At 35.8% G+C, this 23,442-nt stretch overlaps 5 protein-coding genes and 1 pseudogene across 8 annotated transcripts in view; 5 read left to right on the forward strand and 1 right to left on the reverse strand.

Annotated features, from left to right (window-relative positions):
* The window catches only part of LOC104746456, a 6,883-nt gene extending 5,828 nt beyond the window's left edge, over positions 1–1,055 (reverse strand). For both annotated transcript variants that reach the window (XM_010467941.2, XM_019236881.1), the window contains exon 1: positions 568–1,055. In XM_010467941.2, coding sequence (XP_010466243.1) covers positions 568–901 — 334 coding nt within the window. In that variant the 5' untranslated portion in view covers positions 902–1,055. The remainder of the gene's footprint in view (positions 1–567) is intronic.
* LOC104746462 (purple acid phosphatase 18-like) lies at positions 1,983–4,366 on the forward strand. Its single transcript, XM_010467945.2, has 5 exons — positions 1,983–2,180; positions 2,614–3,282; positions 3,429–3,617; positions 3,709–3,797; positions 4,027–4,366. Exons 1-5 carry the CDS (start codon positions 2,031–2,033, stop codon positions 4,244–4,246), a joined length of 1,317 nt encoding a protein of 438 aa, XP_010466247.1. The 5' UTR covers positions 1,983–2,030; the 3' UTR covers positions 4,247–4,366.
* On the forward strand, positions 10,274–11,589 carry LOC104746463 (protein FATTY ACID EXPORT 6). The gene is made up of 3 exons (XM_010467946.2): positions 10,274–10,565; positions 11,070–11,157; positions 11,273–11,589. Exons 1-3 carry the CDS (start codon positions 10,367–10,369, stop codon positions 11,343–11,345), a joined length of 360 nt encoding a protein of 119 aa, XP_010466248.1. The 5' UTR covers positions 10,274–10,366; the 3' UTR covers positions 11,346–11,589.
* On the forward strand, positions 11,679–15,409 carry LOC104748372 (annotated as a pseudogene).
* On the forward strand, positions 15,547–17,494 carry LOC104746464 (serine/threonine-protein kinase PBS1-like). Its single transcript, XM_010467947.2, has 5 exons — positions 15,547–15,979; positions 16,093–16,274; positions 16,349–16,538; positions 16,621–17,015; positions 17,100–17,494. Exons 1-5 carry the CDS (start codon positions 15,844–15,846, stop codon positions 17,355–17,357), a joined length of 1,161 nt encoding a protein of 386 aa, XP_010466249.1. The 5' UTR covers positions 15,547–15,843; the 3' UTR covers positions 17,358–17,494.
* Positions 17,629–23,442, forward strand: part of LOC104746465 (DNA polymerase I B, chloroplastic/mitochondrial) — a 6,779-nt gene continuing 965 nt past the window's right edge. Inside the window, exons 1-12 of one of the 3 annotated variants that reach the window (XM_010467948.2) lie at positions 17,773–17,891; positions 18,258–18,984; positions 19,094–19,285; positions 19,517–20,196; positions 20,508–20,982; positions 21,094–21,189; positions 21,412–21,504; positions 21,596–21,790; positions 21,980–22,072; positions 22,154–22,360; positions 22,439–22,528; positions 22,619–22,995. In XM_010467948.2, coding sequence (XP_010466250.1) covers positions 17,773–17,891; positions 18,258–18,984; positions 19,094–19,285; positions 19,517–20,196; positions 20,508–20,982; positions 21,094–21,189; positions 21,412–21,504; positions 21,596–21,790; positions 21,980–22,072; positions 22,154–22,360; positions 22,439–22,528; positions 22,619–22,780 — 3,129 coding nt within the window. In that variant the 3' untranslated portion in view covers positions 22,781–22,995. Of the gene's footprint in view, positions 17,892–18,257; positions 18,985–19,093; positions 19,286–19,516; positions 20,197–20,507; positions 20,983–21,093; positions 21,190–21,411; positions 21,505–21,595; positions 21,791–21,979; positions 22,073–22,153; positions 22,361–22,438; positions 22,529–22,618; positions 22,996–23,442 lie in introns of those variants that run through there. The other 2 variants (XM_019237205.1, XM_010467949.2) reach the window with 2 other exon arrangements.

Genomic DNA, 23,442 nt, shown 5'->3' on the forward strand with positions numbered 1-23,442 from the left:
GTTGATGCAGGTGCATCTGCATGTAGCAATACAAGAGGGTATATATCAAGATGAAACCAACAAAAGATGGAAGAGTAAATACATCACAAGCAGCCTAGAGAGAATTATGTTAAGCATCTATCCACTAAAGAAATCTAAATGAAAACAGTTTGAGTGGAATGAAACTTAATCAAGTTAAAATTATTGTCCGTGCAAATACCAAATTCTCAGCCTGAAGACTCCACCAAACCCACTCTACCTACTAGTGTCAACAACTGCAATCAAGTTGTCATCTTTGAACCACATCAAACTGATCCAGATAACTAAAATAGAAGAGGGTTTGCATCAACTTCCTAAATTACTCAATAAACTAGGGATGGTCTTTCATTATCAATGTATCTCCGATCCAAGAAGCCTAAGTTTTCCAGTTTCCCAATTCAATTCGAACATAAACCCGAAGAGTGAAAAGGCTAATTAGCTAATAAAAGTTAAATAAGAAACCTAACAATGCTCGATTCAATTACAGTAGTTTAAGTAAGACCCATTATTTCGAAAAGAGAAAGCAAAAGCTCAGAAAGTAAAATTTACCCGTGTGAGAAGAATCCTCTGGAGAAGAGAACTCCTCGATGTCATCATCATCCCGATCCTCCCTGAAACCTAGCAACTCACTGGCCACGCCTCTATCATCTTTCGCAGGACACTTGTTGGGATTAATCCCTCGTCGCAGCCGCTTGAGAACAGGGCTCGCATAATCTGGTTCAAGCTCCTGATCGGAATCTGGGACCGTGAGTCCAGGCTCTGGCTCGTCCCCAATTAAATGCTCGCCGGAGAAGCTAGGGTTTTGATGGGAATCAGACTGGGGATCCAATGCAGCATCAAGATCAAACCCTAGCGAAAACGATGGCGGCTCAATTGAATCCATGAGAATGAATTAGGGATTGGAGAGGAAGAGGAAGAGGAAGAGGAAGAGGAAGAGGAAGAGGAAGAGTCTTGAAAGACATGGAATTGGCGCGTTGGTGTGCCAAAGAAGCTTGAGATTTCGTGAAATTTGCCCGCCTCAGTGCACAAATCATCATTTTAAAATATTTCAAGTGACTTTTAATTTAATTCATGCGGTCGGTGATAATCAATCACCTTTTCCACTGAAAAAGAAATCAGAACGATGTAATAAATGGGCCGTCAGGAAATTGAGCCCATAATGAAATTTGGTCGAGCGGTTTCCTAACAACGTCCATCTACTCTGATATCAAGCGTTAGGCATTTATTTACAAAGCTATATTAATTCGTAATATAATTTTTAGTATTTTCAATTTAAAAATTATTTACACTTTTTACATATTTGGTCGAAAACTCTTACATATTATCATCCATAAGTGGACCATATTTGTTTTACATAAAAAAAAAAGTAAAATAAAGTTGGTTCAAGCGTATATTTATAATCAAAAGAAAGGAACCAAAAAAAAAGAAAAAAAGAACCGTATCCATTATCATTTATGTAGGTTTTTTAGTCCTAAATGTGTTATACTATCATTATTGTTTTATGTTGGTCGACATGAACTTTTGGCATTTATTTTTGTTTTATCTTCTTTGCGTGTAAGCTAAGGATTTTTATCTCCCCTTTATCATTTTGGTCACCACCCCAATTTACTGTTTTAAGCTTTTTCTCTAACTTTCCATTTTTATATCATTTACCTCTTTCTTTTTCTTTAATTTTGGTTAGTTTTACTTTCACGATTTTTAAGCTACCATTCAAAAAGAAGAAGAAAGAAAGCAGATTATCCGCAAATCCATATCACAAATTCACAACTACAATAAAATAAAATAAAAAAAGGTTTTTGGAATTGGACAACAAAAGTAATTTAATTACACATTGGAATTGGACAAGACACAGACCGAAGTACCGTTTTAATCCACTCTGAAATAAAAAATCAACGCATTCACACGAGATATAAGCAAGGGCAATTTGGTCATCGACGTGGCAAGCCCGCTTAGCTATAAGATTCCTTTTTCCCACTGAATCTGAAAGAAAGAAAAGCTCCCTCTTCTTAGATATGGAAAAGTGGGCAAGGTCGCTGCTCCTCCTTACATTGTCTCTGTTAATAATCTTCGCTTCTGTGGCGGCTGATGATTACGTCCGGCCTAAACCTCGTGAAGCCTTGCAGTTTCCATGGGAACGAAAGTCCTCTTCTCAACCCGAGCAGGTACTCTTGTGCTCCTCTGTTCTTGATTTGATCCGTTTCCGAAAAAAAATCATGTTTTGTATGGTCTGATCTCTGTCTATACTTAGCCTGCATGTGGGTCTCTGTTCGTTTTCTCCGAAATCCGATTTTTTTTTTGTGGTTGATACTTACTCCAGGGAATCCCATTTGCTCCTGTCCTGAAGTCATTTACAATACTGTTTTCAAATGGATAAATCTGATTACTCTGTAGTGTTGTTCCTACAATTAGTAATTCATATGACTTTGGACACAATTCGTAAAATGATGTTTCATTCTGAAGTAAAGATTGGTGTTTGAATGAAATTATAGCTACGAAGTGCATGATACAATTGATATTGAACAACCATTCATCATATGTTCTGTTTTTCAGATCGTTTTGGTCATGTTTCTTATACCGAGATTTTCATACTTGCAGGTGCATATCTCATTGGCTGGAGATAAACATATGCGAGTGACTTGGGTTACCAGCGACAAATCATCTCCTTCCTTTGTTGAATATGGAACATCTCCCGGGAAATACTCGTATCTTGGTCAAGGTGAGAGCACCTCCTACAGCTATATAATGTACAGGTCAGGGAAGATACATCATACAGTCATCGGTCCATTGGAAGCAGACACTCTTTATTACTACCGTTGTGGCGGAGCAGGACCTGAGTTCCATCTGAAAACACCACCAGCTCATTTCCCTATTACTTTTGCTGTGGCTGGGGATCTTGGACAAACCGGTTGGACCAAGTCGACTCTAGATCATATCGATCAATGCAAATACGCTGTGCATCTACTTCCCGGGGATCTTTCTTACGCTGACTATATGCAGCACAAGTGGGACACGTTTGGGGAGCTGGTTCAGCCTTTAGCAAGTGTAAGGCCGTGGATGGTGACTCAAGGAAACCATGAGAAAGAGAATATTCCCTTTATAGTGGATGAGTTTGTATCTTTTAACTCGAGGTGGAAGATGCCGTATGAGGAAAGTGGATCCAATTCAAATCTTTATTATTCTTTTGAGGTTGCGGGTGTCCATGCCATCATGCTTGGCTCATACACTGATTACGATCGCTACTCAGATCAATACCGTTGGTTAAAGGTGATAATTCTTACTTGTCATCCTTTTGCTATGTCTATTAACCTTTTGTTGCCACATGTGGTCAAGCAGCTAGTAACCATAGTACTATCAGCAGATGCTGTTTCAGTTCGTGGACTTAATTTTGGCGTTATGTATGATATGTGTAGGCTGATCTAGCAAAGGTGGACCGAGAAAGAACTCCGTGGCTAATAGTCCTCTTCCATGTACCATGGTATAACAGTAACGATGCCCATCAGCATGAAGGTGATGACATGATGGCAGAAATGGAGCCTTTGCTTTATGCGAGCGGTGTTGATATCGTATTTACTGGTCATGTCCATGCTTATGAACGCACGGTATGCTTAAAATTGTGTTAGTTTTTTTTATGGGTCATCAGAAAAATCATGTCAGCTATGGTATTAATTGGTTAATTGTGCTGTTCAACAGAAACGTGTCAACAATGGTAAATCAGATCCATGTGGTCCCATACACATAACCATAGGTGATGGAGGAAACAGAGAAGGGTTGGCTCGCAAGTAATTCCTCAAACTGGTTACTTAATGCTTTCATTTATTTCATTGTTATTGGTACAAAATTATGAACAAGAATCCTCTGATGGTGTACGTAGTCAATGTCTAAGATGCTTGAGCTAATTGAACATATATTATTAACATGAAACTAATCAACACTTTTGAGTGCCGTGGTTATATGATGAAAGTAGTTGATAAATTTATCTTAAAAGGGATCATGGTTGTTCACTTTCAGGTACAAAGATCCGTCGCCAGAGTGGTCAGTATTCAGGGAAGCAAGCTTTGGACATGGGGAGCTACAGATGGTGAATTCAAGCCACGCGCTTTGGACCTGGCATAGGAACGATGATGACGAGCCAACAAGGTCTGATGAAGTTTGGTTAAACTCTCTTGTGAACTCGGGATGTTTGAAGAAAAGGCATGAAGAACTCAGGAAAATGCTCTTGGAACCATAAAGTGAGATTTGTAGTAAAATAGTCCATTAAGTAAGTATATATAGAAACCTTATAAAGCTTGTTATCAAACTCCATAGACAATCACAGTTCCAACTTTAAAATTTTGTTAACTTAACTCTCTCTGTTTTGTGTTGTTTTCCCATATTTAAAATCAAAAGGTCTCTAGAAGCACGCAAGTCGCAACCTTTACGGGTTCAACGAATGTGTCATACATAAACAAACAATGTTGAAAAATTCTCTTCACTTGTTAGGTACAACAACTGTCATTATCTTTCAACGCCATACCAAAACATTCGTTCATCACATTAATCTATCTTATTATATAGATTTTAGTTTTCGTTCATCACATTAATCTATCTTATTATATTATATAGATTTTAGTTTTCAAAGTTAGTAATTCATATAGTAGCGACATGTGTCATGTATATCGATAATATTTTGACATGTGTGAAAAGAAATTTATTTAATAATATTAGTAAAATTAAAAAAATCTTAAAAATAAAAAGAGAACAATTAATATTTTTAAAAAGTAAATAAAACCAAAAGTAATTTATTATATCACTAATTTTAATAGGAAAGTTATTTATTAAATTACTAATTTCAATAGGAAAATATGTGCAATTATTAGGGAAAATATTTGCAATTTAATTGCAATTATTATTTATTACAATAATATATAATAAAAAGAAATTTATACAGAAAAATGATTAAAGTATGAAAAGGTTTAATGAGTTAAAATTAGTGATGCTGAAAAAAAAAGTGTTAAAATTAGTGATTAAACCCAGAGTATAATTAAAATAATAGTCACCTGAGGCGAGGGCTGTTCCTCCTACCACTGCGGCAGCCGCGAGGTTAACCGCCACATTTCTATTTGTGTATAGCATTTTTTTTTCCAAAGTCTTAGTTATGAAGATTTACCCTATATTGACAAAATGATTACTCGATAAAATTGTGGGGCTTGATTAATACGATATGGAACACGCTTTGTTCGTTCGCATGTAACGTGTGCGTGTGTATTTGAGTTTTATAAAAGAATATGAGTTTTTAACCTTAATTTGTCTTTCTTTATATTTTCGTTTAAAAAAAAAGTTGGGGACTGTAATAATTAATGACACGGCATAAAACAAAAAACATACACGTACAAATATGCGAACAAACCGTTTGTGAATGCTGCGTGATGTCATCCAATCAAATCGATTACTAACTAGTACTATATTAATGAATCCCAAATGACAAGTCAATAAATATATATACACATAGATTAAAACTAAGAAAATCCCACAGTTCAATATTTTCTATAGTGAAAGCAAAATGCATTTAATTAGAATTCTCGATCTCGTCTCATCTACGAAACAAAATCCAAAGCAATACCTCATTTTTTTTTAAAAATAGTCTTTGTTCAAACTTCAAAGTATTGTATTCTTGAAAGAAAGATGAGTGACTCGAGTATTTCTCTCCCAGGCGTGATAATCGAGGAACCTCTTTCGTTTCTCTCTTCCGGCGCCGGCGAAGCTTTTCTTTGCCGGCGTCGGGACTTAACCCAACTCCTCTCTCTCCGTTCTCGCTCTCTTTGTCTTGTTGTTGCTCTAGTTTTAGTTTTAGTTAAGTTCTATTTCCCCTTTAATCCCTTTATATCCCCTCCCACTCATCTAACCTCAATCACCGATCTGAATTCCGAAGAGAACAGCTGCTGGCTGGAGTTTCCCTGTTCCTACATGCAAAAAGACTCTTTCCCGGAGATGGTATCTGATGACCCAACTATTATCAGATCTGGAACTATGATCCACCAAGAGGAGACCTCATATCAGACTTCAGAGATGGCGGAAGTAGACCTTCTTGAACCATCGATTACGCTGAATCTGGTGAGGATGTCGATGGCACACGACGGCTCTCCCACTCTGGCATCGAGTTCCTGTACCGGAGATCTTAAGCTCCATTCTGTTACCTCAAGCTCCATTCTCAACCTCCAACCACCATCCCTCTCTTCACCGGAGATGACTGAGACCCTGAATCCGACATCCGCCCAACCTGGCCGCCGCATGATCCGTACGATACACCCGCTTGAGAAACTAGGTTTCCCATTGTTGGGCCCAACAAATCTCGGCCCACTAAGGTTTTGGAGCCCGTTACCATTAGATGTCGCAATTGTTCCTCATATGCTTTTATCCAGGTTTGCTCGTAACTCAAATCCTTCCCACCCTAGGCAATTAGTGTGTAGATTTATGGAACCATTTGTTCGAAGACTGCATTTGGAAAGTAAATCACCATTGTTGCTAGATTGGTTAAGGCTTTCTTTAGGGAACCTGCTTTTAGTTCTACCCTTTGATTCGGCTCTTGAAGGCAAATGCCTGAATGAACTCGGCATTATGATCCAGACCATAAGGCGCTGTGATTACCGATGTATCTTCACGCTCCCTTCACCATCTCGCTTGCCTACTAAGAACTCTAAACTGCAATTTTTTAACTTTGTGAAGTTCCCTCCCAAAACTCTAAAGATCAGTGGCATTATGATCCCAACTCCATGGAGTGGGGGTTACCACCTTTTCTGCCCGAGTTGCACACAGTACCCAGTTACCCTGTCCATCGCTCCTTTTATCCTCAACCAGAGCATTTGCAACCCTGCTCACACCTCTGCTAAGGCTCTACTTCGAGTAGACATCCTCACCCCGATGAGGTTCCCAACCTTGGTTTATTTAACGTCGCTTAGTCTTCAATCGAAGTCAGCGGCCAACTTCTCTTCCACCGACTTGTCTTTGGAAGTTACACCGATATTGCTTGACCTCACAGGCTCCATAATCTTTCACAGGAATTGGTTCATAGCTCTCAAGACTACAATCTCGATGACCCCTATCTACTTATGTACCTTTGTTATTTTGGCTTTGGGGATTGCCTACCTTTGTTGTTATTTAAACTTTGTATCTTACCTTGTATGTGGTGTTCTATTCTAATGGAATGAAGCATATGGTTATCAAAAACAAAAAAGAAAGAAAGATGAGTGAAATAGATAGCATACCTTAATATACAGATTTATTTACACAATCAATTAATGTGGAAATGATTTGATATTAAAACTTTGACTGAAAAAAACCAGACAAGTGTGAGAAAAATATTGATTCAGTCTACTGATAAATCTGTCTTGATGAGTTTTAAAGAGAAGAACAACATGAATCATGAAGAGCTGGTCTATAGAGTAGATGAAAACATCCGCGATGCAGAAGATTCCGCAATCAGAGACATCAAAATAGTTTGTAAATTATAAGAAATTAAATTTTTTAAAAATTTAATAAATATAAAAGATAGCTCATATATAATAAATACAAAACCAGACAAGTGCGAGGAAAATATTGATCCAGTCTACTCATAAATCTGTCTTGATGAGTTTTAAAGAGAAGAACAACAATCATCATGAAGAGCTGGTCTATAAAGTAGATGAAAACATCCGCGATGCAGAAGATTCTGCAATCAAAGACATCAAGAATTTCGTAGGCTCGGTTTTCATCAGTAAGAGATCAGTCTTTCCTGAAAATGATGGGTTTATCTGTTGGAGTAAGCTTGAGAAAGGCTTGAGAAGGAAGTTAATCCTACTTCTACTTTAATTGGGTTTACTAAGAGATAAAGATCAAGTGTATTTAGAAGATATCTAAATATGTGTGATTCATGTTAGGATTAGGATTAACAAAGTCTTATATAAGGATATGTTGAGGTGTGACATAACTTATGAGGTTTTGAGAGAAAGAGAGATTGAGAGCTTAAGTTTTAAGAGATTTTCTTAAGCTAATAAAGTGAGTTAAACTTTTAATCTTGTGTTCTTAACGAACCTCTAAATTCTATATTTGGTATCAGAGCTCTGCTCGATCATCAAAGAAGGCATGTCCGAACTCACAGTCGCGTCACCACGACCTAAAGAAGGAGGAGGCTCGTCCTCCATTGTTTGTCCCATGCTAAACATGACAAACTATACTGTATGGACGATGAAGATGAAGATTGCACTCAAAGTCCATAAAGTCTGAGATGTTATTGAAGCAAAAACCTATCAGATCAACGAGGAACAATGTTAGTAACTAATGTGATCGCGGCACTAGTCAATTTTTACAATTAAAGATTTTGTCTTGTGTTATACAAAAACTTTGTTTTAAGATATTTGTAAATTATAAGAAATTAAAATGTAAAAGATAGTTCATATATATAATAATAATACTAATTCTAATTTTAAATTACTAATTCTATAAGAAAAAAAGAATTAAGAAAATTATACAATTAATTACTATAATACTATAATTTAATAAATTATACTGTCAATTATTAATCCTAAAAGAAAAGGATTGTAGATACTCACCTTTACATAAACAAATAATTTTCTCATAATAACGTCTTTGAATTTTTGATTAATTTATGATATTATTAGTATAATTTTATTTGGACAAGTAGTAAAACTATTATGTATCTATATATACATTTTTGGAGACAACTATGAAATAAATCCTAAAGTTTAGTACTATTTATAGGGAATGCCATTGACATTAAATATTTTTAATTTATAAAATTAAATAAAAATTAAAGATAATATTTTGCACAACCAAGATTTCTTAAAATTAAGAGATTTTGAAGATATTAATACTCTCTTTAAAATCTCTAACTCCACCATTTTTAAACAACTTACCCAGATATCTACTTAATAATTGTTGATCTTTCTTCTAACTAAACAATTTATAGAAACAAACTAATTTGACAAAACTAATATTTAATGCTAACAATAAAGATATCTGCAAATCACAAACTAACATTTAAAGGAGTAAATGTATTCATCCGATTTAAATGTAATATAAAAAACTATTACTCTAATGAATTTAAGATAATTACTATATTATTATATTCAATAATTTAAATTCAATAACTTTTATATTTTAAACTAAATAATGGCAAAACATTATATTTCAGCACTGTATACATTTAAAATCAAAGGTTTGATATAATTCATATATTATAAAAAAGTAAACATAAAACACAGTTATCTATATATTTCTGGACTATACTGTATAAGGGTAGTACATTTAAAAATATTAATAACTTACATATATAGTTAATCTGTTGTACAAATTACAATTTATCTTCTTATTAAAAAAATATAATTCCGCGGTGTACCGTGGGTAAATATCTAGTCAGATTACAAAATATGAAACAAATACACTTAAGATATTGTTACTTTTTCAAATATGAGATAAAATCAGTTTTCAGTTTTTTATTTGAGAATTATATTTTATTAATTTTTATTTTCTTTACAATATTAAGTAAGATATAAATTTGATATATCTGATTATAAATTATAAATGTTACTCATTGGGATTGAGTACATAGAATTAAAATCTGATTTTATTATCATGTAATATACAAAGAAATTATATTACAAGATGGAGTGTGTAAAATCTAATGAAATAAAATTATATTTTGAATATAACTTAAAATTTCAAATATTTTTTTTATATCTGCGCTAATACGCGGATCTAATCTAATAATAAAGTAAAGTAATGAGATAACAAATAAATAATTAAAGGGAGATTCTCAAAAATAGCACCAAAATAAGTTTTTGTTCCAAACTTAGCACAATATCTCTAAAATTCCAAAAATAGCACTAATTAATTTTCTAAAATTAAATCATAAATTCAAAATACTAAACCCTACCCCTCAAAACTATACCCTAAATGTGAAATTGAGAACCCAAACATAAAAAAAACAAATTCTAAAAATTAATTTTAAATATTTTAATGTGTTAAATAGTGCTATTTTAGAAATTTATGGAATGTGTGCTATAGTTGTCCATAAAACTTGGTTTAGTGCTATTTTAGGGTATTTCTCATAATTAAATTAATGAACAATTAGGCCATTAAATTAAAAATGATGGACCGTAAGTGGGGGATTAGTTGTCTGAATACCGTTGACGAAAGAACAACAAAGGCGGACCTTTTCCACGCGCTCACCACACACACTACTCTCTCTTTTTTTATATATCATCAATCAAAAAATCCATAGATCGTCTCTTTCAGATTACGATCGCTTCATTAACAGGTTTCTTCATCACCCGACAATATTATAATCCAAAAACCCAAGTTTCCAGAAAAAAAAATGCATGATTTTTGCTTTACTATCCCGTACGGGATGATTCTAATCGGCGGAGGATTAATCGGGTACATGAAAAAAGGAAGTATTACGTCTTTCGCCGGAGGTGCAGGCACTGGGTTACTACTCATCCTCGCCGGCTATATCAGTCTCAAAGCTTTTGAGAAGAAGAAGAATTCGTATATCGCTATTGTTCTTCAGACAGGTTCGAAAAATTCTTTCTTTCCTTTTCAGCGATCTGGGTTTTTTATTTCATTGACTTATTTAAGGAATGGTTTGATTTTGTTATTTAAAGGTTAAGGATCTTATTGGAAGACTAATGATCTAGAGATCTGAATTAAGTAGTCTGGTTATATGAATATGATGATGATCTGGTTTGTGTGATGATGATGCTAGATTTGCTAATTAAAGATGAAAGCCAACTTTTTTTTTGTTGTGTTAAGGTCTTCAATTGTAGCAGTACTTAAATGAACATTAAGAATGCATTGGTTACAACAACAAGGTTAATAACTGAAAGGGTGGTGTCTTGTTTGAGTTGTAAGATGTTGTAGTTGAGTAGATTCCTGCTTTTTAATTAGTGTTTTTGCCATTGATTGACACAGCATCATCAACCTTAGACAAATTTAGCTCACAAAATCAATTTGTGTTTTATTATTTGAAGAATCTCCAGTGACTGAAACTGGTTGAATGTTTCTTTTTTTTTATACAGTTATCGCAGCTGCTCTCACACTAGTCATGGGACAACGTTACTTGCTGACTGGAAAGATTATGCCGGCTGGTTTGGTTGCTGGGATCAGGTTACTAATCTTCCTCTGTTCTTCTGTCACAGATATCTTTGTTTGCATCTAAAATTTGGTAGTTTTAGTTTTTTTACTCCATTGAGTTAACCTTAGAACCATTTCTGTATTGCAGTGCTCTCATGACCTGTTTCTACGTATACAAGATTGCGACTGGTGGCAATAAATTCCCATCAAAAGCTGAATGATGGTTATGCAGGAAGCTCTGGTTTTTTTCTGGATGATACTCACTGTTGTTGAATTTGTCGATTAGAAAACTTTATGGTGTTGTTGACAATGCTGCTGTCATAACACCTTCATAGCTTGTATTAGTCAAAGAATTGCATATGGTTTTATGTGTTTCTGAGATTAGTTTTCTTGTCATCGTGTTTTTGTTAACCACAAACTGTGTTGAGCCATATTATATATATGAAGATATCTGACGTTTTGATACACACTTGTGAAAAAATAAAAAATGGAAAATGATCCATATGGAAGTTGATCCTCTAAACTTCTTAGTACCTTGTGGCATTATAACAACAAATTTTGAACTGTGTTTGATCTCTCCTTAAGTATTCACTGATTCATGACTGCAAGTTAACTTTTGCAAGAATATTGAAGCTGGAGCTAAGTTATGCGATAATTCTTTGCAGAAGTTAGAGAAAAGGCTGTGCCCTGATGAAATGGTGAATTTAAGCTAAAGGTCCTATCAGTGGAGGTGACACATAGTCTTAGAAAATGTGGGTTTTTTTTCTTTCACACTAGAAATGTTAATTATGGAGACCCAATGTGCTCTTTAGAAATAATTTCTCATGCTAGTAATCTTTACTTCACCAGTTGACAGCTAAAATCTCTTTTTTATCCCATTTTCAAAATAGTGACATTATTGACACAAACGTAGCAAATTTTCAATTAATGCTACCGCAGAATCTGATTACGTTTTTAGCTAAATCTTCCATTCAACGGACGTAGTAGTTTGTGTAGATTATTGCTAAACAGCTCACGGGTTCATCAATTAGTCACTTATTCTTCATTCCATCTTCAGCGAAAAGAAAGTAAAAAAAGAAGCACTGAAAGCTCTCCACTACCATGGCATGCCCTAGAGTGGTTCTTCTGATTCTGATCAAGTTCTTCATTTTACAAACTGCTTTATCAAGTTCTTGGCGAACGTTGAGTGGTTAGCAGTGCCGTGCCTCATATATATAGGCCACATAATATAAAAGAATTGTAAAGCCGCATATATCTTTTTAAGTTAGGTTATGTATTTAGTTTGAAATGTGTTTACGTTTTTTAATGTAAAAATCTATAATATTTCGTTTGTTATTAATTCTTCTTATTTCATATTTCATAATCTTTTATTTGCATTATTAAAGTATTATATAATTTATTAAATGTTTGAAATAAAATGAAAACTACATAAAAGTTGAGAACTTGTATTAAAAATTTATACGAAAAGATATTATTAATTAACTAACAAAATGCTAATGTGTAATAGCAAATAAAATAGACTCTCAAATATCATGCCATCTATTTTTTATTGTTACATTAGCATTTTGTTAGTGTGGTTGCAAATTTTTAACTTTCATGTGGTTTTTCAGTTTTACTTAACATCTAATACATTATAAAACACATATGTAAAAATATTTTACTTATATTTTGTTTATATTTTGCATATGTTTTGCTTAGTTTTTTCTAATATATATTCAATGTTTCAAAGAACCAAAAAATGACTAATTTGCTGCCATATATAAACAATCACACCTACAATTTATATTTATATAAAATTTAATGTAAACTATACTCAATATATCAATCAATCAGATAATTTATATATATGTAGATGATTTTTTCACAAAATAATATAAATATATAAACAATTAAAAATACATATCATCTACGTTTCTGATGGGTAACCATCTAGTATATATATATATATATATATCATTTTTAACTTCTTTTTTTTTAACACAAAACAAAACCATTATTTTTTGCCTAAGTATATGAACCTAAGCACATCACTGGTGGTTAGAGACAGAGTTCTCTCACTTTTTCTACACTACACATGATTTTTTTTCGAAATGTTCTTACAGTTTCTTGATGTCTTTTTGGCAGGGAAACCTCCTCCGGCTGTGATTGCTCGAGGCGGGTTCTCTGGTATATTTCCAGATTCCAGTATCCAAGCATATCAGTTGGTGAATTTAACAACTTCACCAGACGTAACAATTTGGTGTGATCTTCAACTAACAAAGGATGGTGTTGGAATCTGCTTTCCCAATCTGAATCTTCACAATGGTTCTACTGTCATGAAATTTTACCCAAACTACAAAGAACCTTTTTCTGTTGATTTTACATGGAGGGAACTCTCTAGTGTGACATGTAAGTAGGTTTGGAACCCTCTTCTTGCGAGTAAAGATTTCTAGATAATTTAATGTTCAATCTTTTGAAAGTAACAACTCTGCAAATGTTTCAGTTCAACGTTTCTGATTTCTTAACTCTAGTCTTTACCCCTCAACAGTGACCCAGGGTGTTTACTCAAGAACACCAATATTCGATGATAATTGGCCGATAACAAAAGTGGAAGAAACGGCAGCTTCAAGCCTCTGGTTGAACATTCAGGTATAATGTATTTATCATACACTCTTTTATTGCTCAACGTGTTTTCCATATATAACATCATAGGTCATCTTCTCCCTCTACTTATCGTTTCTACATTTAATTTACAGGACAGTGCTTTCTACGCGCAACACAATTTGAATGTGAGAAAGTTTGTTGTCTCTATGTCAAGACGCGTGAGATTCAACTTCATATCTTCTCCAGAGATCAGTTTCTTGAAGAGCATGAAGAAAAGTGTCAAGCCGAATGTGACAAAACTCATCTTTAGGTTTCTGAACCAAGACCAAATAGAACCGTTCACCAACCAATCTTACGGCTCTCTTGCCACGAATCTAAGTTATATAAAAACGTTTTCTTCTGGAATTCTTGTTCCAAAATCTTACATATATATGGCCCGTAGATTCATATCTTTACCTACAACCCCACACGTCGCTTGTCACTGATGCTCATAAAGAAGGTTTAAAAGTTTTCGCCTCGGAGTTTGCCAATGATTATGTAATTGGCTAATTGCTTATAACTACAGCTATGATCCAACGGCTGAGTATCTATCTTTCATTGACAACGGAAACTTCTCCGTTGATGGTTTCCTATCAGACTTTCCGGTAACTCCATATCGAGCCATCAGTAAGTAAAACAGAACTCAAATTTTATCTCTCTTCCCAATGCATTGAAATGTATTGCATATAACTTTAGCTATGATTCTTGTTTTCTTTCCAAGATTGCTTCTCTCATTTGGACACAAAAAAAGCAAAGGAGCAAGGTAATGCACAAGAGCAACCCATTTATATATGTGATTGTTAAATATTTTAACTGCATTTAACCGTTTGGTCTTGCAGCTAAGATAACTATTATTTCGAAGAATGGAGCGAGTGGAGATTTCCCGGGCTGTACTGACTTGGCGTATCAGAGAGCTGTAAACGAAGGGGTTGACATTCTTGATTGCAATGTCCAGATGTCTAAAGACAAGATCCCCTTTTGTCTGAGCTCCATTGATCTTATGAACAGCACTAATGTCATCGAAACTAGCTTCAGAAATCTGTCATCAGTAGCTGCAGAGATTCAACAGAACAAAGGGATCCACACTTTCAGCCTGACCATGTCTCAAATACAAACCTTGAAGCGTAAGAGCAAAATCAAGATTCAATATAAAGACTTTGAATGAAGATTATATCTGAATTGGGCTCTGTTTCTCCTTTTATTGCAGCCACTATTTCGAATCCTTTTAGGAACTCCGGTTTGATCAGAAACCCAAGAAACAAAAACGCTGGAAAACTTCTTACACTATCCTAGTTCTTGAATATTTCAAACGGTTACAGCTCTCTCTTAGGCATCTTGATAGAAGTGGAGGGAGGAGCTTTGCTGCAAATCTTGTCTGTCAATAAGAACAACACATGATTCTTTTCTTGATATATTATTTTCCGTTTCTTAGAATGCAGCATATATACTGGAACATCAAGGAATTAGCGTGGTTGATGCTGTATTAGATGAGCTGAAGAGAGCTACTAATCAACAAAACCAGACAAGTGTTTACGTTGAAACATTTAGCAACGAGGTTGTAAGTGTTTTAGTATATCATTCTTCTAACATGTCAAATTTAGAAGAGGATATTAATAGGAATATAGAAATGGATAAACATGTTTTGAAAATCCAACAAAACTAAATTTAGCTTATTTGATCTTTTAACTCTCTTCCAATGGATTCTTCACCCAAATTTAACCATCCATCTCTCTCTCTCTCTCTCTCTTTTTTTTCAAAGAAAAAAGAAAACAAAATCAACAGTGAAACATAAGGGAAGGATTCTTAGTAGCAAAAATTAATTCTCATTTTTGTTTGTTCCTTCTTCTTTGAGGCCAAAAGAGACCAGATTCATTTTTGGTTTCTTCAAAGGCCAAACCTTTTTTCTTATTTTCTCAGCAAACCCTTCTGCCATCTTACACAAATAAAAAAAGAAAAGAAAGAATCTGTTCGTCTGAGAATTATCTCGATCCCTTTTGGATCCGAGGTTTCAAGAACATTCATGAACTTGGAGTAATCAAGCATCTTCTTGTAGTAATAATCCAGGAAGATAAAGATAAAACAACACACAGATACAGAATGAAAATAAATTGCTTGTTCTGTTGTATGTCTGAGAAACGGTTCACCAGACGATCATCATCACGACAAAGCATCAAAGACTGCATTGATGCAAAGAACAATATAACTACATTTGAAAACATCTCTTTTAAAACAGGTCCGTCTCTCCCAGTTTTGTTTACCTTTTTCATTATGTAGATATAGATTCTCAAATTCCTTAAAATGTTTTCTATCTAAACGAAGCTGAGACGTATTTGCACATACCTGCAGATAGCAGTAGGCGAAAATACATAGCCGAGGAGATAGCAAAACTCGGGAAAGGGAACATCAGTGCTCATATCTTTACATTCAGAGAGCTCTGCGTCGCCACCAAGAACTTCAACCCGGATAATCAGCTCGGTGAAGGCGGATTTGGAAGGGTTTACAAAGGGCACATAGAGACCCCGGAGAAAGTACTTCTCTCAAATAAACACATCTCTTTCATAGTCTCTCTTCAGCAGTTTGATTCTGATTCTTTCATCTTTAGGTTGTTGCAGTTAAGCAGCTAGACAGGAATGGTTACCAAGGGAATAGAGAGTTTCTTGTGGAAGTCATGATGTTGAGTCTCTTACATCATCAAAACCTTGTCAATTTGGTTGGATACTGCGCAGACGGGGATCAACGGATCCTTGTCTATGAATACATGCAAAATGGCTCTTTAGAGGATCATCTTCTAGGTAACATAACAGTCTAAACACCATAACGACATGTACTTTCACATACATCCACACATTTCTAAAGATTACCTATATACTTCAGAATTGGTGCGGAACAAGAAGAAGCCGTTGGATTGGGACACAAGAATGAAAGTTGCAGCAGGAGCAGCGAGAGGGCTTGAGTATCTACACGAAACAGCTGATCCTCCTGTGATCTACAGAGATTTCAAGGCCTCAAACATATTGCTTGACGAAGAATTCAACCCAAAGCTTTCAGATTTCGGTTTAGCTAAAGTTGGTCCAACAGGTGGGGAGACTCATGTGTCAACGAGAGTGATGGGAACATACGGGTATTGTGCGCCTGAGTATGCTCTCACAGGACAGCTCACTGTGAAATCCGACGTTTACAGCTTTGGAGTCGTGTTCTTGGAGATGATCACAGGAAGAAGAGTCATTGACACCACAAAACCAACTGAAGAACAGAACTTAGTCACTTGGGTATAACAATAATGCAAAAGTTCTTCAATCTTTTTCAATCTGATTTGTTTTTCTTAATTGGGGTTTTGCTTATACAATGCACAGGCGAGTCCACTGTTCAAAGATAGGAGAAAGTTCACGTTAATGGCGGATCCATTGCTAGAAGGGAAGTATCCAATAAAAGGATTGTATCAAGCGCTTGCAGTAGCAGCAATGTGTCTCCAAGAAGAAGCAACAACGAGACCAATGATGAGCGATGTAGTCACTGCGCTCGAGTACTTAGCCATGACCAAAACCGAAGAAGATGGACAAACTGTAGAAGAAGAAGAAGAACAAGAAGAAGACGAAAGATCCAAACTTTGAGTTTGTTTGTTTTGTAATTAAATGATCGGTTTTTAGGAAATTTGAGGACTTTTGGAGTTCACGAAAGAACATTATAACGGATTTGCTGAGAATCATATGTTCTATTAATCGATGATGATCTCTGGATTTGAGCGAAAGTTTCAGACTTTACTCATCGTTCGTTGTTAAGAATTTAAAAAAATCGCAACTTTTTTTTGGAAAAATGTCTTTTTTTTTTTTTTAAATTTAATTGTGTTGATTAATTTAAGAAGATAAAAGGGGTAAAGGGGTTTAAGGGTTTGTCATTGAGTAGTAAGTAATGGCGACCAGCTCAGCTTTGTGAAAAAACGACAAAATCGACAACGATAAACCCTACTTCTCTGGAAGAAGACGCAATTCCTCCTTCAAGCTGGGGAGATTAGCTTCGCTTACGGCCATGGGGGTTTCTCTTCGTCACCTCTCTCCTTCCTCTTTCTGGGTTTCGCGTCGTCCTCGTGTTTCTTCTTCTTCTTCAATTCTTTCTTTTCTTGTGCCTCGCCGTAGAATCATTTCCAGGTTTACACCCCTTTTTTTTTGTTATCTGTTCTCTTTCTCTCATTTTTTGTGGTTTTGTTGAAGGGTTCGTCGAGAATTTAGCTTACTTATTCGTCAATTGCTCTGTTTCGTAAGTCTTTTTGTTTGGTTATATAGCGACGATTCAAGTTTTGGGGTAGTTGAAAAGCAGGTCAAGTTGTGGGTACTATTCAGTTTCTCACTTAGGAGGCTAAGTTGTTCTTGTGAAGGTTTCATACTCGAGTGTCAAAAAAAAGTTATTTAGGATTCGGCTGTTGTTTAAGTTAGAGGTGGTTTGGTTATTATTCTGAGCTTGAAGGTGTTTCTCTTTGTGTTGATAACATTTTTTTGGTGCTTTATGATTTTCAGAAAAATAGCTATCATCAATGGAAATTCCGGATATTCCACTGCTACGACTGATTGTGGGGGTTCCCATGGATTTCAGCATTCGGGTCATCAACGGTCGTCCTCTGTTGAGTTTAGTGGAGAGTGGAAACTTAATTTGGGTTCTAAGACGGCAAGAATGGTTCCGCCAACTGTGAAAGAAGCTGGAGCTGTGAGTGCTTGGAGGGATGAAGTCAATAACTTGAGAGGAAGAAATGGCGAACATGCTAACAACAACCAAGATGATGCTTTTGGTAACGGAAGTTATTATTTCAAAGGCTTTGTCCCTAAAATAGATGATGTCCAATCTTATGGAAACGGCCAGAACTTTGATTACAAGCTGAAGCAAGGAAGTGATATTACCACACTTGATAGAGAATTGAATGGATTTATGCAAACTAATAGTATAAGAAGACCGGTCGTTGCATTACCAAGCAAGGATATTGAGGTTGAGGGGAAAACAGACATGACTCTGAGAGGAGATAAGGATGCACATGGAAAACAAAGTGATTCGTCTCTTGACAATGCAAGCTATAAGAAATCAGCAACCGTTTCCCAAGTGGAAAAATGCACCAACCTGTCGAAAGTCCGAGCAAACCTCAAGAAAATATATGAGAGAGTTTTTGTTGTTGATGATGCGTATACTGCAAAGAAAACCGTGGCTAAGCTCATGAATGAATATAGGAATCTTGTCCATGCTTGCGATACAGAGGTATGTGGTCATGTGTTTGCTAACACATTGTTGTTCACATGGCCTAGAAATGCTTATGTTCTAGACGTTTCTTATAATACTGCTTGTACTCTGGTAATCAATTCTGTAGGTGTCCAGGATTGATGTGAAGACTGAAACACCTGTGGACCATGGGGAGATGATATGTTTCAGTTTATATTGTGGATCAGAAGCAGATTTTGGAGACGGAAAATCATGTATCTGGGTAGATTTGCTTGGCGAAAGTGGAAGGGATATCTTGGCTGAGTTTAAGCCATTTTTCGAAGACTCATCAATAAAAAAAGTGAGCTAAAACGAGAAACAACTTGCTGTTTATTCAGCGAATTCTGGATAATTTGGTGTTACGAATCTTATTTAGCTTTCTCTCTTGTTGTGTGTTTTCTTGAAAAAACGATTGGCTATTTCTTCACCTTGCCTCTCCTTTGTTTAGTTAAAGGCACTAATGACTTCTAAATCATGTTTTGTTTTAATTGTGTTAATCATTTATAACCTTGACCTTTTCTTGTACTTATAGGTATGGCATAACTACAGCTTTGATCACCACATTATCAGAAATTATGGAATCAAGCTTTCTGGTTTTCATGGTGATACGATGCACATGGCACGATTGTGGGATTCATCAAGACGGATATCTGGTGGTTATTCGCTCGAAGCACTTACAAGTGACCCAAGAGTTCTTGGGGGAACTGAGACAAAGGAGGAAGCAGAATTATTTGGTAAAATATCAATGAAGAAGATTTTCGGCAAGGGGAAACTGAAAAAAGATGGATCAGAGGGGAAATTGGTGATCGTTCCTCCTGTTGAAGAGCTACAAAAAGACGATCGAGAAGCTTGGATTTCCTACTCGGCGTTGGATTCAATAAGCACACTAAAGCTTTATGAGAGCATGAAGAAACAACTGCAAGTGAAGCAATGGTTTCTTGATGGACATCTCATTTCAAAAAAGAACATGTTTGATTTCTACCAAGAATATTGGCAACCTTTTGCTGAACTTCTTGCCAAAATGGAAGCGGAAGGAATTCTTGTAGATAGGGATTATTTGGCGCAGATTGAGATTGTAGCCAAAGCAGAAAAAGAAATTGCTGTTTCGAGGTTCCGAAATTGGGCTTCAAAACATTGTCCAGATGCGAAGCATATGAATGTTGGCAGTGACACGCAATTGCGACAACTCTTTTTTGGTGGCATTACTAACAGGTATGCTTCTTAAGTCTTGGTTTGGACTTCCTTATCTTTCCATGTATGTGTCAAATAGATGTTATCTTTGGAAGAAACCATGATATTTTGGAATTTGACATGTACCATATCATTTTATTACAAAGAAAACTAAGTGCATGACACTCTTGTCTCAGAATTTGGTGAAGATTGTAATCTTTTTCCTTGCTAAAACCAAACACATACATGCAGCTCTCAGATTGAGTTTATGATGCCAAATAAGAATACATAATTTCATTTCTTAGTGCTTATTAGTTATTACTGATACTAAATTTTGTTAATTTCTGTTACAGTTGTAATGGTGAGGATCTTCCATATGAAAAACTTTTCAAAGTTCCTAATGTTGATAAGGTGATTGAAGAAGGAAAAAAGACAGCGACAAAGTTCCGGAATATCAAACTGCATAGGATTAGCGACAATCCTCTACCCACTGAAAAGTTCACTGCCTCAGGCTGGCCCTCTGTTAGTGGAGACACCTTGAAAGCCTTAGCTGGGAAAGTGTCTGCAGAATATGACTATACGGATGGCGTTTTAGATACTTCTCTAGAAGAAAACACTGGAGATGATGATTTTATTTCGCTACCAGATGAAATTTTAGAAACACAACACTCCAATACCTCTGATGAATCAAACACATCTGCTTATGGAACAGCATTTGATGGGTTTGGAGGGGGTGAAAGTGGAAAGGAGGCTTGCCATGCTATTGCCGCACTATGTGAAGTTTGCTCCATTGATTCCTTAATATCAAATTTTATTCTTCCTTTGCAGGTATGTTTTTCTTTTAAAACAATGTTCCCTGGATTTTGAGCTACTGAATTATTTTCCAATAGCGTATCCTTTCAGGTTATTTTTTTATGGAATTGGTTTTCTAAATGACAGGGAAGTAATGTGTCAGGAAAAGATGGTCGTGTCCACTGCTCCCTGAATATTAACACTGAAACTGGTCGCTTATCTGCTAGAAGGCCAAATTTGCAGGTACATGGCTTGAACTTAGTTTAAGAGTTAGCTTGAATGGAGATGCAATCAAGTAACTAAGCTTCTCTAATTTCTCTACTGATGAACCCTTTGTAGAAAATTAAAATGTTGTGGTATGATGAGCTAGTACATCTTTGGATTCGAAATGCGCAATGTCTATTTTTACTTGGAAGCATAGTACATCTCGAATTTGTGTGTAGAGTTTAATCGTTTTCTGTCTAGAACCAACCTGCATTGGAGAAAGATCGGTACAAGATCCGTCAGGCCTTCATAGCATCACCTGGAAATTCACTGATTGTTGCTGATTATGGACAGGTGAAATTATAGTTATATCTACTTTTTTTTTTTTATGACTTGTGAGCTAATTCACTTGTTGACTGTGAGGCGGGTTTTTTTTTATCTTCAGCTTGAACTTAGAATTCTAGCGCATCTTACTGGTTGCAAAAGCATGATGGAAGCTTTCATAGCTGGTGGAGACTTCCACTCGAGAACAGCCATGAATATGTATCCACATATTCGTGAAGCTGTTGAAAATGGTGAAGTGCTCCTTGAATGGCATCCACAACCTGGACAAGAGAAGCCGCCAGTGCCGTTATTGAAGGTGAATCCTTGTTTTATGTTTTTAACAGTGATTTTGGGGAAAACCTTAGAAAGCTTGGTTTCTAAGTCTTTTATTCATTTTGCTTATATAGCTTAAAAAGAATAATTCTATTAGTGCTGAACCGAGGGAAGCTAGACTTTGTTCCTGAATTCTTCTAAAAGCTGGCAAATTATTTTCTTACTTATTCAGGATGCCTTTGCTTCTGAGAGAAGAAAAGCAAAGATGCTTAACTTCTCGATTGCGTATGGGAAGACTGCTGTTGGACTTTCTAGAGATTGGAAGGTATATTAAGCCGTAAAAATTGATATGAACATGGTTGATTTATTAGAATAAGCTTACAGTAGCTTATTTTCCACCTTTTAGGTTTCAAGAGAAGAAGCTCAAGAAACAGTTAATCTCTGGTATAATGACAGGCAAGAAGTCCGCAAATGGCAAGAACTACGCAAGAAAGAAGCTATAAAAAATGGGTATGTAGTCACTTTGTTGGGAAGGGCTCGTAAATTCCCTGTATACCGTTCACGTGCCCAGAAGAACCATATCGAACGAGCAGCAATCAACACTCCTGTTCAGGTTTGTATGCGCTGACATCAGATCTTAACCATCTTGAATTCTATCGACTCTAAACCTCAATCACCACTATTATTACAGGGAAGCGCAGCTGATGTTGCTATGTGCGCTATGCTGGAGATATCAACAAATCAATGTCTAAAAGAGCTTGGTTGGAAATTGCTTCTACAAGTAAATACTTCTCAGTTCTCACAGATTCTTTACATAACGAAAAGCTTAGATGATTGTTTATCTAAATGATTCCTCTTGGGCTACACACAGATTCATGATGAAGTAATTTTGGAAGGACCTAGTGAGTCAGCAGAGAATGCTAAAGACATAGTAGTGAAATGCATGAGTGAACCCTTCAACGGCAAGAATATTCTCTCAGTCGACTTATCTGTTGATGCTAAGTGTGCTCAGAACTGGTATGCTGGCAAGTAAGAGGAAAATAGTAAAAAAGCTATCTCTACTGAAACCTAACAATGAGGCAGAGTTTTGAGGATTTTTGTTTGTCTCGTTGGTCCTGTGAAAGTCTGTTCATATATCTGTGAAAAAGGGTCATTTTCTTTATCCATAATGAAAGCTAATTGTCACCATCTTTGTTTTTTTATATGCTAAAACACATTGCTGTGTAATTAATTAGTAGGTTTGTGACATTGCTTGAAGAGTATTAAGTGATTTTAACTTCACAATTTTGCCTGGCACTAACATTAATATTACATAGAAAGCCTCTGCACCAAATAGAGTATTCTCCAAGATATCTAACAATCCAATGGTGGAAAACTAACCAATTGGAAAACAAGTAATCTTATCAAAAAACGAAAACGAGTGGATGTTATCAATTAAAGTCCAGGACGAAGCGTGGAGGCAGCCATGGCTTCCATTCCATGCAGAGCTCCTTCTGCGAGCTTATTCTTCTCTACCACCAACACTACTTCTTCTTCTTCCTCACTTAAGCTCCCCTCTCGGTTTCTTGGAACTCGGGTTGTAAAGCCCCGGCTCCGACTCGGACCCTCCAATGGGTCGAGAGCCACTTGCTGGTTCAAGTTTGGAAAGAATGGCGTCGATGCTGAGAATGCTGGAATCTATGGCAGCCAGTCACG

Source organism: Camelina sativa, chromosome 15 (assembly GCF_000633955.1).
Source record: "Camelina sativa cultivar DH55 chromosome 15, Cs, whole genome shotgun sequence".
Lineage (NCBI taxonomy): Eukaryota > Viridiplantae > Streptophyta > Magnoliopsida > Brassicales > Brassicaceae > Camelina > Camelina sativa.